Here is a 13904-nt window from a genome sequence, read left to right as displayed (position 1 = left end):
CCTAATCTTTAGGGTGACATTCCTAAGAATAGAATTGGGTGCTTTTGTTTTGAAGCTAAAAGTTAAAATTTCTGTTTTAAGTTTTATTAATGGCCTTTTTTTCCCCCCCAGAAAATAGCTTCAGAGGTTAAATGAAGCCAGGCAGAATACACCCATGAGGCATCGCAGCCCCTCCCGATGTTTGGGCATAACTGCTCCAGAACCAAATTGACCCATTTGGATTAGTTAACTTTTGTCAAAATGAAGAAAATCAGTCTGAAGACCTTCAGGAAATCTTTTAACCTGAGTAAAAGCAAAGACGAAACTGAGTTCATGGTGGTTCAGCCCCAGTCCCTTGCTGGTGACTTCGTGAAAGATGACTCTTTATTCGGGAGCTGTTATGGCAAAGACATGGCCAGTTGTGACATTGGCAGCGAGGATGAGAAAGGGAAGAACAGATCCAAAAGCGAGAGCCTGATGGGCACTTTGAAGAGGCGGTTGTCCGCCAAGCAGAAGACCAAGGGCAAGGGCGGCACTGCGTCTACAGATGAGGACACCTTCTCCTCAGCTTCAGCTCCTGGTGGGCTCAAGGATGTGCGTGCTCCGCGGCCCATCCGCTCCACATCACTGAGAAGCCACCATTATAGCCCCACGCCCTGGCCGCTGCGTCCCACCAGCTCGGAGGAGACGTGCATCAAGATGGAGATGCGAGTGAAAGCACTGGTGCATGCTGCCAGCCCAGGACCAGTCAACGGTGTGCGCAAGGATCTGCGGGAGCTACAGCCCAGGGAGCTGCGAGACCTGCAGCCAGAGCCGCGCCCTGAGTCCCGCTGCAGCCCCAGCTCACCCGGGGACCTGAGCCTCCACCTGGAGGAACACGTGCCTGTAGTAATCGGACTCATGTCTCAGGACTACCTTCAGTACACCGTGCCTTTAGATGACGGGATGTGCCCTCTTGAAGGGCCGCGCAGCTGCTGCCTGGATACGTCTTCTCCCATGGAGGTGTCAGCCGTACCCCTGCCGGGGGCGAGTGGTGCCTTCTCCGAAGACGACAGTCATGTGGACCAGGACCTGGTTGTAGGCCCAGAGATCCTTGTGGATTCATCAGTGAACAATTTGTTGATTGGCACCACAGGAGTCATGTTGCAGAGCCCTAGAGGAGGTCATGATGACGCCCCTCCCCTCTCACCATTGCTACCTCCAATGCAGAATAACCCAATCCAAAGGAACTTCAGTGGCCTCTCGGGCCCAGACTTGCACATGGCCGAAAGTGTTCGCTGTCATTTGAATTTCGATCCCAACTCTGCGCCTGGGGTTGCTAGAGTTTATGACTCGGTGCAAAGTAGTGGCCCCATGGTTGTTACAAGTCTTACGGAGGAGCTGAAGAAGCTTGCAAAACAGGGGTGGTATTGGGGCCCCATCACACGCTGGGAGGCAGAGGGGAAGTTGGCAAATGTGCCAGATGGTTCTTTTCTTGTAAGGGATAGTTCTGATGACCGTTACCTTTTAAGCCTGAGCTTTCGTTCCCATGGTAAAACACTTCACACTAGAATTGAGCACTCAAATGGTAGATTCAGCTTTTATGAACAGCCAGATGTGGAAGGGCATACATCTATAGTTGACTTAATCGAGCATTCAATCAGGGACTCTGAAAATGGAGCATTTTGTTATTCAAGATCTCGATTGCCTGGATCAGCAACTTACCCAGTCAGACTGACCAATCCAGTGTCACGATTCATGCAGGTGCGCTCGCTGCAGTACCTGTGCCGCTTTGTTATCCGTCAGTACACCAGAATAGACTTAATTCAGAAACTGCCTTTGCCAAACAAAATGAAGGATTATTTGCAGGAGAAGCACTACTGAGAGATTTGGAGCCCTGTTTCTTGCACTTTGGGGTTCAGAAACAAGACTTGAGTACAGTTTACAGACTTACATCGCCATTGAAGTCTTTGCTGCCATAACTTTTAGTTTTTATGTGTGAGAGTCATCAATTTGTTCAAGGGTGGGGAAGTGTCTGCAAGGCGTCCTGAGTTTATTTTGGTTCTTGAAAAGGGATGCCTTTAGGGTTTAGAAGTGTGAGTTATCTTTCCTTAATGTGCAGAATAATCACAATGTGAATGACCAGATTCTCTTTAATGCCCCTTCCAGTCCTTTGCTGCTATCCACTGTGATTCTTATGCATTAAAGCACATTTCATGTGTATTCAACCCTAAGTAAAGTTGAATGAAACTTAAATATAAATTGCTATGATGTTAAATGGCCCAGTTGAATAAACGTGTGGGATAAAACATTTACATATACACTGAAAACTGATTTTTTTTAAGTCTCACACTTTAAAAGTGATTTGTTCAGAATTATGAATTAATACAATGTTGATAAATGGAATGCAAATCTGCAACATCTTTTAAAATACTTTTCTAAATTATTTTTTAAGGATGTGATAATTGTTTTGGTTGGGAGAAGTTGAATTGTTCTGTTGCCTTCATTTTCATCTTGTGGTTTGTCTCTTTTGATAAATTGCCTTACATTAAAAATTGTAAACAAATATATACCCAATTTAGAAATTGTTGCCTTTTCTGTCATTAAACTCGGGTACAAATTGGCGTAACTTAAAAGCTCTGTAAAGCCCAAACAATTGTTACAAAAGTAAGATAACCCTGGTTTTTGTGAGGTGTGTGTGTGTTCGTGTGTGTAAGAGAGAGAGAGATTTTTCAGTTACATATTTTATCTATGATTTCTTTAGTAGATATTTTCTTCCATAAACTTGACAAAACAAGTTTCATAAATGAGTTGTATTTTCTTACATTAAAGTTTATATAAAGTTGTAAACTGATCTGAATAGAAAGGTTATTTTAAAGTTGTCTTGACTTTCTTCTGTATAATCTTTACAGTGTGCTGTGTTTGACCATTCTAACTCTAAACCAACAACCTTGAATGACATCAGCTAAATAATTAAAAATTGTGATACATTATGTGAGAAAAATTGTAAAACTATGTCTGATACCAGAAATAGTTTCCTGCTTGTGACTACCCTTTGAGGATAGCATTTTGGTTTATTTTAAATTGGTTAATTTGTAAGTAGTCTGGCACCTCTACTTACTTATCATTGTGTTAGAGAATGATGAGACCAGGTTTTAAAAGTTATTTTGGAATGTAGACTGTTGATTCAGTTCAAAGTTCTGCAGTGGTGTTATTAAAACTATTAAGCGATAGTATTTAAAGATTTCTCCATTCAGAAAATATTTCCAGCTGCACATGCTTTTAAAAAAATCAGGGTAAACATCTTAGGTCAGACCTGCTGGCTTTGTCATCCAAACATATCTATAGCTTTACATTTTTCCTCTTTTTCTAGGGTCAAAATTGAGATATTGCAGGAAAAGGCTCAGTGCCAACATGTTAAAGAGTTGTGGCATCTTGACTTATAAGGAGCAAGGCACTTACTTTTGATGGAATGTTACAAAGAATTTCATTTTCTGATATGTTTCATCTAATATGATAGATGAATTATATGGAGATAGTGTAAGCATTCACTATTGGATTAAGAACTATTGGAGAAGTGTAGGCTTGTGTGCAAAATAATGCAAGACACTTAACTATTTTTTTGTAAAACTTTATTTTTAAACAACTGAAGCTATATCTAGTGTGAGTTGACAGTCCCCACATCTACATTAGATGGCAGGTGTTGTCACATAGTCACTGTATTAATGATGAAGGTTGAGATGACTTCATGTTTCAAAAATATGCACATGTCCTGGCAATCATGGCTCATAGAAGTCTCAGGACTGTCCCCAACATGTTTCAAGTAAACATAGCTTGTTTCCTACTCTTCCCCATGGTGCCGTGTGGTTAGGATCTACCCATTAAATGTCAAGAGTATTCTTATCTTTATCTAAATATTTCTAATAATCAATTTGTGCTATTCTGTAGGACAAATCTTTATTATGAAAACAACAACCCTTGATGAATTTCCATTTACATGCTTTATATGACCTGTCCAACTCAATTTGAAATGATTAGGTTCTGATACTTGATGAATAAAAATCAAAGCATTTATTGAGAAATCAGATTTGCAAATGGTAAAATATTGCCAATATTTTTGTGTTTTTGTAGCCAAGACATCCATCTGACAGAAGTGGGAAACAATGGGAAATACTGACTTTTGTATGACACTGTCTGATAAAAATGAAGAGATTTAAGTCTCTGTCTTCTAGTATCATGGCCTAGATTGAAGTTGGTTAACTTTCTGGCTTTTTTGAACTTAGATGATACAAACATAACCTCTAAGCCATTCTGTGTGTGTGTGTGTGTGTGTGTGAAATAATTTTTGTTACTTTTAATTTTTTGCATATATTACATCCTGACCACAGTTTTCAGTACCTTTCCTCTTCCCAGTGCTCTTTCCCAACTTCCCCTGTCCTCTAGATCCACTTCTCCTTTTCCCTTCAAAACAAAACAAAACAAAACAAAACAAAACAAAACAAAAAAAACAAAGAGCAGGCCTCACAGGGATATTAACAGAACCTGGCATAACAAATTCCATTAAGACTAGGAACAAACCCTCATATCAAGGCTGGATGAAGGAAAAGGGCCCCAAGTATAGGCAAGAGATTCAGTGGCACCTCCAACCCTTGCTTTTAGGGGTCCAACAAAAACACCAACTATATAACTATAAGGCGTATGCAGAGGCACTAGCTCAGAACACATTTAGAATTCCTACATTAAGGCAAGACAAAAGCAAGCAGAAAAACTATCTGTGAGAGTGAATCAGATTTTTTTTTTTTTTACTGTATACTCCACCACCAGAAATGCTGGAGGCTGAGGGTTAATTTGGGGCTTCATAAGACACTTAACACATTTTTATAAATAAGAGAGCTATGGAGAGTACTTGAAAAAAAATGCCTTGCTTTCTCCAAGGAAGACTGTTCTCTTTTTACATGGTGCAATACTCTGAAAAATTAGAAAGTCACGTATCACAGTAAATAACCACAAAACTGAAAAATTTAAGGAAACCAGCCACACAGAGCGACAGTTTTCTGTTGAATAAAATGATGTGCCAAATAGGCTAACTCGTTAGCATTAAGGAAATGAAACACATAAAGTATTCATTGTAGTTTCTGAGCCAGTATTACTGAAGACAAAAGTTATTGAAATCTTACAGGTTTATGCAGTTTTTTTCCTAGTGCTAAGCATCTCTAACTGCTTTCAGGAATGTCAACTTGACTGTACATTTCATGTCATATATGAAAGAAACTTTTATGAATGAATCAAAATAACATTTTGATTTCTATCTGAATGTCTTTCATTGAATATGATGTGTTAATTAGAAACTGAAATAACACTACCAGCAATAGACAGTTTTTTTGAATAATGAACAATAGCCAGTTCCACAAATAACTAAAATTCTAAAGTTATTGGTATATTAGTAATAAAAATTTGCTTTCTTTAAATACTTTTTTAGTCCTGTAAAGAAAAAATTTTATAACATTTTTATTGACCAGTCGTGATATAACAAGGCAAATATGAATTTGTTTTTGAAAAGTGATGCAAGTTCTCCAACCAGAAAGGATGAGATGGAGTCTTAGAATCTCCTAACAGTATATTGTCATGTTGGGGTAAGGAAGTCTCATAGTTGATATGCCATGAAATTAATACCTGCAACCTAGATTGCTGTAGTTTACACTTTGTATGTTTCAAATCAGGTATATACTGTTTGTACTGAGAACACCACAGAATGAATTATCCAAAGTCCACCGATTTAATATGTGTTTTGGTTTGTAAGTGAATTATAGTAATTTCTTGCACATTTTTTGGAAATCAATTGTATAAAAATTTATGTATCTGCTTCTAGATACAGTATGTAAATAAAAGTTTTGTTCATAACATCTGCCTTGTCATCAGTAACATCCAGGTGCAGGGTCTTGCCCTCTTAATATGTGGTTAGTTGGAGAGTTTCTGTGTGTTCCATGAAGTGGGCAGATACTGGAAAGTGGGAACCATTACATTTTAGTAAAAAGGAAAAGTGAAGCGTCAGGATGACCAACTAGGGGTCATTTGATGGTGCTGCTATACTTCAGTGGCCAATATAATGGAGTGAGTTGAGAGACAGACTGAAAGACTAAAACTAGCAAAGTATCAGGAACTTAGTAAAAGGAAGTTAGGCTAAGTAATAAAGTGTTTGGATTATGATATTAAAAAGCATCCCGTTAATAATATTTTACCAGAAAAAAATTTGTTAGAAAGCTTTCCAATATTCACTGAATTTTATTGTCTGCTTTGTAAAAGTTTGCACCTGTGCATGCCTGCCTGCCTGCCTGCCTGCCTGTCTGTCTGCCTGCCTCTCTGTGTACATTGATTGAAATAGACAGAAGATCCATAAATGTTGCAGCTGTTCAGTTCTACTTCTCCACTTAGTCTAGAATCCCATCCAAGCAATTGAGACACTCCTATATATAGGTATAAGTCATAATGAAGATAAACTCACACAGATTTGCTTAGAGGCTCAATTTCCTGTTGATTCTAGATTGGTTAACAACACTGTCACAGTAACTGAGCATCTTGGATTAAGCACTACTTGAAAATTTTCTACCAAAATTATTTTAAAGTAACCCCCCATCATAGCTAAGTGAAAGATGGGATTTTAATCTTGTTGAAAAATACATTGCAAAATTTGTTAGTAGAACCCAAAATAGGCGCTCTACTCAAATTCTCCAGAGCTTATTAAGTTGATAACATTGAAGTGATGGTACTAAGGAGAAGCTCAATTGTGCGACTAGAATGGACTGGCCTCAGACAGTGTATAGTAGAGTATCTTTAAGAACCTATAAATGGACAGATGACATGAACCAGATGTCTATCTTCTTGAATATGATATGTAGATTTTCATGAAGGTACCACTTAGACACCCCCTGTTTTTTTTTAAATTGGTTATTTTCTTTATTTACATTTCAAATGTTATCTTCCCTCTCTCTCTCTACTATGAGGGTGTTCCTGATAGACCTAGTGGGGAAATCCCCACTCAATTCCCGATTCGGAGTGCACCCAAAGAATCATGAATAGAACGCCCTGATGTAATTACATGAGGTAGTTTAATGACAGAGCTTCAGACCGACATGCATCCCATACAGGAGATAACGGATGTCGGCCACGAGGCTCGGAAGCTAGGGATTTTTATGGGGTAACGGGCTTAGGGCTGTGAAATTCAGCATAGCGACACACTATTGGCATATTCAAACATCAGCAGAAAAAGTACATGTACATGCAGGGTGTCAGAGTTCTGTGAGTTGTTGACTCAGTTTAGATAGCCCTGTTATGTCCTCACATTCCTCTTTATCTTATGGTCAAGCTGTTCCCAGGAATGTTTTAACTACGGGGCATACCCACCCACTATCTCCCCTCCCTCAATTTCCCTACACTGAAGCATCTATAGAACCTTCATAGGACCAAGGACCTCTCCTTCCATTGATGCATGACAAGGCCATCCTCTGCTACCTATGCAGCTGGAGCCATGTGTACTCCATGGCTTTGTTGATGGCTTAGTCCCTGGGAGTACTGAGGGGTCTAGTTGGTTGATACTGTTGTTCTTCCTGTGGGGTTGCAAACCCCTTCAACTCCTTCAGTCCTTTCTCTAGCTCTTCTATTAGGGATTCCACGCTCAGTCCAATGGTTGGCTGCTAGCATCTGCCTCTGTATTCGTAAGGCTCTGGTAAGGCCTCTCAGGAGACAGCTATGACAGGTTCCTTTCAGCATGCACTTCTTGGCATCCACAATAGTTTCTGGGTTTGGTATCTATATATGGGATGAATCCACATATATAGAAGGTGGGACAGTTTCTGGGTGGCCTTTCCTTTAGTCTCTGCTCTACACTTTATTTCCACATTTGCTCCTGTGAGTATTTTGTTCTCCTAAGAAGGACCAAAGCACCCATATTTTAGTCTTCCTTCTTCTTGAGCTTCATGTGGTCTGTGAACTGTATCCTGGTTATTTGGAGCTTTTGGGCTAGTATCCACTTATCAGTAAGTGCATACCATGTATGTTCTTTTGCCATTGGGTTACCTCACTCAGGATGATATTTTCTAGTTCTATCCAGTTGCCTAAGAATTTCAGGGTTAGGGTGATAAAATACCCTGAAAAACGTAATTTGAAGGAGAGAAAATGTATTCTGGTTCATGTTTCAAAGGTACAGGTTATCATGGTGTCACAACAGCAGTTGGTAACATGCATCCATAATTAGCAAAGAGGAATACATGCTTATATCCAGCCCACCTTCTCTTTTTATACAGTCTAGAACCTAGGCCCAGAGAATGGTACTCCTGCTTCTAGACTGGGTCTTCCCACCTCAGTCTAGTCAAAACAATCCTTTGAAAGTTCAGAACTAAATAATCAATGGTTGCCTCTGTTTCTCAGCATTGTCCTGTTGACACTTAACATTGATCATCAGACCTTCTATTCCCAGTCATTGTCTTACTTGATAATTGCACATCACTGTGAAGTCAAAATGTCTTTCTAAAGTCCCCCATGACATGGCTTAAGTCATCAAATTCCAAGATGTCATAAAATCCAAATAATAAGTAGCTTCATGGTTCAACTTAGCCAAGAATAGTTTTTTCACTTAATGATCTGCAGGGCAACCATCAAAGACAAGTTGATGACTTCTGTGATGGAGGTACACAGAAAGAGGTACAGATATGTAGCCTGCTCCTTGGCTGTCTCATACAGGGTTTGTTTAGGAGCATGGTAAAATTCGCTACCAACCCAGCATTTGGTTCTAGAACTCTCCCTAATGCAGTTGCAGGACCTATGAATAAATCAAGAGCAGTCTTCACTAAGAAAATGGATGGCTCTTGTTGATAGACCAAATGAAACCAAATTATGAAGCTCCTAAAAGAGTCTTTCCTGGCCTCATGGGCAGTGCTTTAGACAACCCAAAGCATTTCAGACTGTGTCTGAGTCAAGCTGGAACCCAGGCCTTCAGGTCCAAGGGTCTCTTTGAGATACAGCCCTGGCAGTATTAAGTAGTGACAGCATACTAGTAAAAGGTGTCTCCAGAGACAAACTCTTCTCAGATTTTCTGTATTATGTAAAGTATTTTATTTTTTTGTACATTTTAAATTTTATGAAAGTTGCATCATTTCCCCCACTCCTTTCTCCCTCCAGCCCCTTCCACAGCCCTTCCTTCCACCTCCTGTGTTCTCCCTTTCGCTTTCATCGTGATAGCAACTTCCCAGATTGTGCATGCGCGCGCGCGCACACACACACACACGTAAATGTGTACACAATATATAAACAACCTACTTTTATCCCTCATCCTTTTGCTAGAGTCATTCATTCTACCTGATATAAGAATCAGGAAGAGACCAGATGGTGTCCCTAAAAGTTTTTGCAGTCTCTGTGAAGAGGATACGAGTAGTGAGACATTTCCTGAGGGTGGAGGAGCTGATGCAACAATACCAGCTAACTCACTGGAAACATCAGTCCGGCTTAGGATGCATAATTTACGCTTATGCTTAACAGCCAATTTAATTTACTCCCACCTTTAAATTCTTAACTTCTCTGCCCCAGGCCCAGATATTTTCTTTTTCTGAGGCTTTTAACTTCTGAATTAAAAACACTTATAATAATTTTATTTCGGTTGAATTTATCCTCATAGAGCCTGATATTTTGGCCTCCAGTGAAGTTTTTATTTTTCTTTTAAATCTTTGCTCTGGGGCTAGAGAGATGGCCCAACCCTGACTTTAAAAGTGCTTGCTGTTCCTCAGAGACCCTGAGTTTTATTCCTGGCATATGCTTGGGCAGCCCATGTCTGCTTTATCTCAAGCACCAAGAGATTCTTCTCCCTGTCTCTGTGATTCTTGAAACTTCATTAGCAGGCATGATTTTGTCCTGTGCCATCTGTGCCTTTGAAGTGTCGGTTAGTTTAATGTGAGTATGGTGCTCTGATCTTAGGTAATTCAGTTTCACAGGAAGATCATTCATGAGTTCACATTAGAGCCTGGTTTTAGCTGGACATGGAACTCCTACCTAAAATCCTAGCACTTAGAAGTTATAGGCAAGAAAACCAGGAGTCCAAGATCAGCTTCTGCTTATGTAGCAAGTTCAAGGTCAGCCTAGGCTACCTAAGACTTTCAAACAAAAGAAACCACTGGCTGTTTGCTAGGGCTGGGTCATGGGAGAAGTAAAATTCAAGAACTTCTGGAAATGCTGAGACCTGAGATTGGCAAAACAAACAAACAAACAAACAAACAAAAAAACCAAACAACAACAACAACAAAACAGTAGTGTCTCCAAGAACAGCTAAATTTGCATGTATATGTTCCTGAAGTCATGAATTCAGTGTTTGTGTGTGTGTGTGGTACACACGAGTGTGCAAGTATTTGGAAGCCAAATGTTAACAAGGATTTCTTCCTCAATGGTTTCTCTGCCTTATTCTTTAAAACAGAGTCCCTGAAGTTGAGCTTACTGTCTCAGCTTAGAATGTCTACCTAGTGAGCCCCAGAGATCTACCCCCATATTCACACACTGCCCCCCCCCGTGCTGCTATTATAGATATGACTACCGTGCCCAGTTTTTATGTGGATGTTGCACATCTAAATTCAGTGCCTACCCATTGAGACATATCTATCCCAGAGCTTACATCTGAGTTTTGTAGCCATGCTTCATAACTAATTTTGTTCCAGACTGCATTCTTTCCTACTTACGACCATGCAGCCTAACCAGCACTCCTGTGTGATTCTGGATCCTCAGCTTTCTCCCTTTCAGGGTGTCCAGACGCCACTGCACACCAGGCTGGAAGGATGAAGCTGAGTCTGGAACAGACAGGATCCCAGTCTTCTTTCTCTAACGATCTTTGTGTTACAGCACTTTTTTTTAAAAAAATATTTTTTTTATTACGTATTTTCCTCAATTACATTTCCAATGTTATCCCAAAAGTCACCCATACCTTCTCCCCCACTCCCCTACCCACCCATTCCCACTTTTTGGTCCTGGCGTTCCCCTGTACTGGGGCATATAAAGTTTGCAAGTCCAATGGACCTCTCTTTCCAGTGATGTCCGACTAGGCCATCTTTTGATACATATGCAGCTAGAGTCAAGAGCTCAGGGGTACTGGTTAGTTCATAATGTTGTTGCACCTACAGGGTTGCAGATCTCTTTAGCTCCTTGGATACTTTCTCTAGCTCCTCCATTGGGGGCCCTGTGATCCATCCAATAGCTGACTGTGAGCATCCACTTATGTGTTTGCTAGGCCCCGGCCTAGTCTCACAAGAGACAGCTATATCAGGTCCTTTCAGCGAAATCTTGCTAGTGTATGCAATGGTGTCATCGTTTGGAGGCTAATTATGGGATGGATCCCTGGATATGGCAGTCTCTAGATGGTTCATCCTTTTGTCTCAGCTCCAAACTTTGTCTCTGTAACTCCTTCCATTGGTGATTGTTTCCAATTCTAAGAAGGGGCAAAGTGTCCACACTTTGGTCTTCGTTCTTCTTCAGTTTCATGTGTTTTGCAAATTGTATCTTATATCTCGGGTATACTAAGTTTCTGGGCTAATATCCACTTATCAGTGAGTACATCTCATTTGAGTTCTTTTGTGATTGTGTTACCTCACTCAGGATGATGCCCTCCAGGTCCAACCATTTGCCTAGGAATTTCATAAATTCATTCCTTTTAATAGCTGAGTAGTACTCCATTGTGTAAATGTACCACATTTTTTTGTATCCATTCCTCTGTTGGATACATTACTCTGTTGAGGGGCATCTGGGTTCTTTTCAGCTTCTGGCTATTATAAATAAGGCTGCTATGAACATAGTGGAGCATGTGTCCTTCTTACCGGTTGGGACGTCTTCTGGATATATGCCCAGGAGAGGTATTGCAGGATCCTCTGGTAGTACTATGTCCAATTTTCTGAGGAACAACCAGACTGATTTCCAGAGTGGTTGTACAAGCTTGCAATGCCACCAACAATGGAGGAGTGTTCCTCTTTCTCCACATCCTCGTCAGCATCTGCTTTCACCTGAATTTTTGATCTTAGCCATTCTGACTGATGTGAGATGGAATCTCAGGGTTGTTTTGATTTGCATTTCACTGATGATTAAGGATGCTTAGGCGAAGTCCTACTCCAAAAATCTTCAATGAATTAGATCTCTGAGACGATCTTAGCTGCTGCATATACCTTTATTGGGGTTATACCTTTATTGGGGTGGGCTTATACACATACACTTTATTTGGATTGGACCAAAGGTTATATGGTTTTGGGAAAAGGGGTGAGAATATCCAGGGTGCACAAAGATTGGCTAAAGGCTAAGACTACTAATATGCCTCACTAGCATGGCAGAGGCATTCCAGGAATTTCACTTGCAGGACTACATGACATTACTCAGGTAGTTGACCCCCAGAGAAGAGAAAGCCTAGCTGACAAAGCTAGTCTGCCATTTTGTGCTGAGCTCAGGACTTTCCCTGTAACCTCAGACTTTAACATTAGCCACAGGATTTTCTGACACTTCTGGAAGATAGAAGTGTCCTTTTTGGAATGCCTCCCTTGGATTAGAAATATTAGGAGGAATGACAAAAATACTTCAGTATAGAACCAGGCCCAAATCCCAAAAGCAGCATGGGTTCATGTCACTCACAAGCAAGGGCAGGAGGGCATCTCTAGGTGAAAGGTAGCTCTGATGTTAACGGTAGTTTCCACTTCCATAGATCTTTAACCTAATTTGTAGCCTTGTTCATGTAGCCCTGGATTCTCCCTGTTTTCTACTAGTTAAATGTTTAGTTTTAATGATGTTTTTTTCATGTTTTATGACTCTATCACTGGTATCTTGGCCAGTTAAAGCTTGTGGGCAAACACAACCCATGACTAAGGAGATTTCCTCCTCTTTCTTTCTTCCTTCCTTCCTTCCTTCCTTCCTTCCTTCCTTCCTTCCTTTCCTTCCTTCCTTCCTTCCTTCCTTCCTTCCTTCCTTCCTTCCTTCCTTCCTTCCTTCCTTCCTTCCTTTCTTTCTCTCTCTCTTTCTTTCTTTTTTTCAGAGTCATTCCTGTGGTGATTTGATTTTAGTGTATTCTTACCCACCTCTCTATCCAAGGTATTTCTGACTGTAATTTCAGTTTTATCCTCTTTGTCCTGAAATAATACTTTTGTTTATTCTCTATGACACATGTAATTCTAATATATAACACACTTTCCTTTTACAAACCAACAAAAAGGATTTGATTTTTACTGTTGTTGAAGATTCAGTTCTCAGTTCTAATACATACATGCCTCCCAGATTTACTGTGCAAATAGACTTAATCTTAAAAGAAGGCTCTAGCTGCTGAACTCTCCTTCTTGTAACCTACAGCTTCTTGTTTCACTGGCACAGTAAAACCATAGTAATGAAAATAACATCGAAAGGCAGGAAACAAAATTATACATCAGTACTTCACTCTGATAGGGCCTGGGAGCTCTCAGGAAATGTGCCTGTATGACCCTAAGTCACTTACAAAATAAGTTTTTCGTGGTTTGATCATTTTTAAAGCCAATCTTTTCATTGCCATACTTTCTTCTTTTCCACATGAGAGAACACTTCTTCAGACAGCAAGAAAATATTTCTGAAATGTAACTTTGATCTATTTACTTTGATTTTGGGGAAAAAATACAAATGTCATTCACTTATTAGAAACCATGTAACGTTTAAGCTTTCAGTTGGCAAGGACAACTAACAGGGAATACATTTTATATCTGTACCTTTGGCTCCCACTCACCACTTGAATTCTAACTGCAGACTTCGGTTATAATGATGGCTGGTTTCTCTTTGTGCGTGCATGCATTTTTTTTAAACTACATCTAAGGAAATAGTTTTTCCCTGTTTAGAATTTAAAGACAATTGGTGGAATCCAGAAATCCAGCAAATGCCAACTGGAAGGGGAAATCTGAACTTAAGTTCTTAGAACAATT

General features: G+C 40.1%; 1 protein-coding gene across 5 annotated transcripts in view; it reads left to right on the top strand.

The window, feature by feature from the left end:
* Positions 1–5861, top strand: part of Socs6 (suppressor of cytokine signaling 6) — a 29196-nt gene extending 23335 nt beyond the window's left edge. For all 5 annotated transcript variants that reach the window (XM_006526513.3, XM_030250541.1, XM_011247089.2 and 2 more), the window contains one exon: positions 112–5861. In XM_006526513.3, coding sequence (XP_006526576.1) covers positions 241–1842 — 1602 coding nt within the window. In that variant the 5' untranslated portion in view covers positions 112–240 and the 3' untranslated portion in view covers positions 1843–5861. The remainder of the gene's footprint in view (positions 1–111) is intronic.
* The last annotated feature ends 8043 nt before the right edge of the window (positions 5862–13904 follow it).

The sequence above is a fragment of the Mus musculus genome, chromosome 18 (genome assembly GCF_000001635.26).
Source record: "Mus musculus strain C57BL/6J chromosome 18, GRCm38.p6 C57BL/6J".
Lineage (NCBI taxonomy): Eukaryota > Metazoa > Chordata > Mammalia > Rodentia > Muridae > Mus > Mus musculus.
This window is presented reverse-complemented; position numbering and strand designations above follow the sequence as displayed.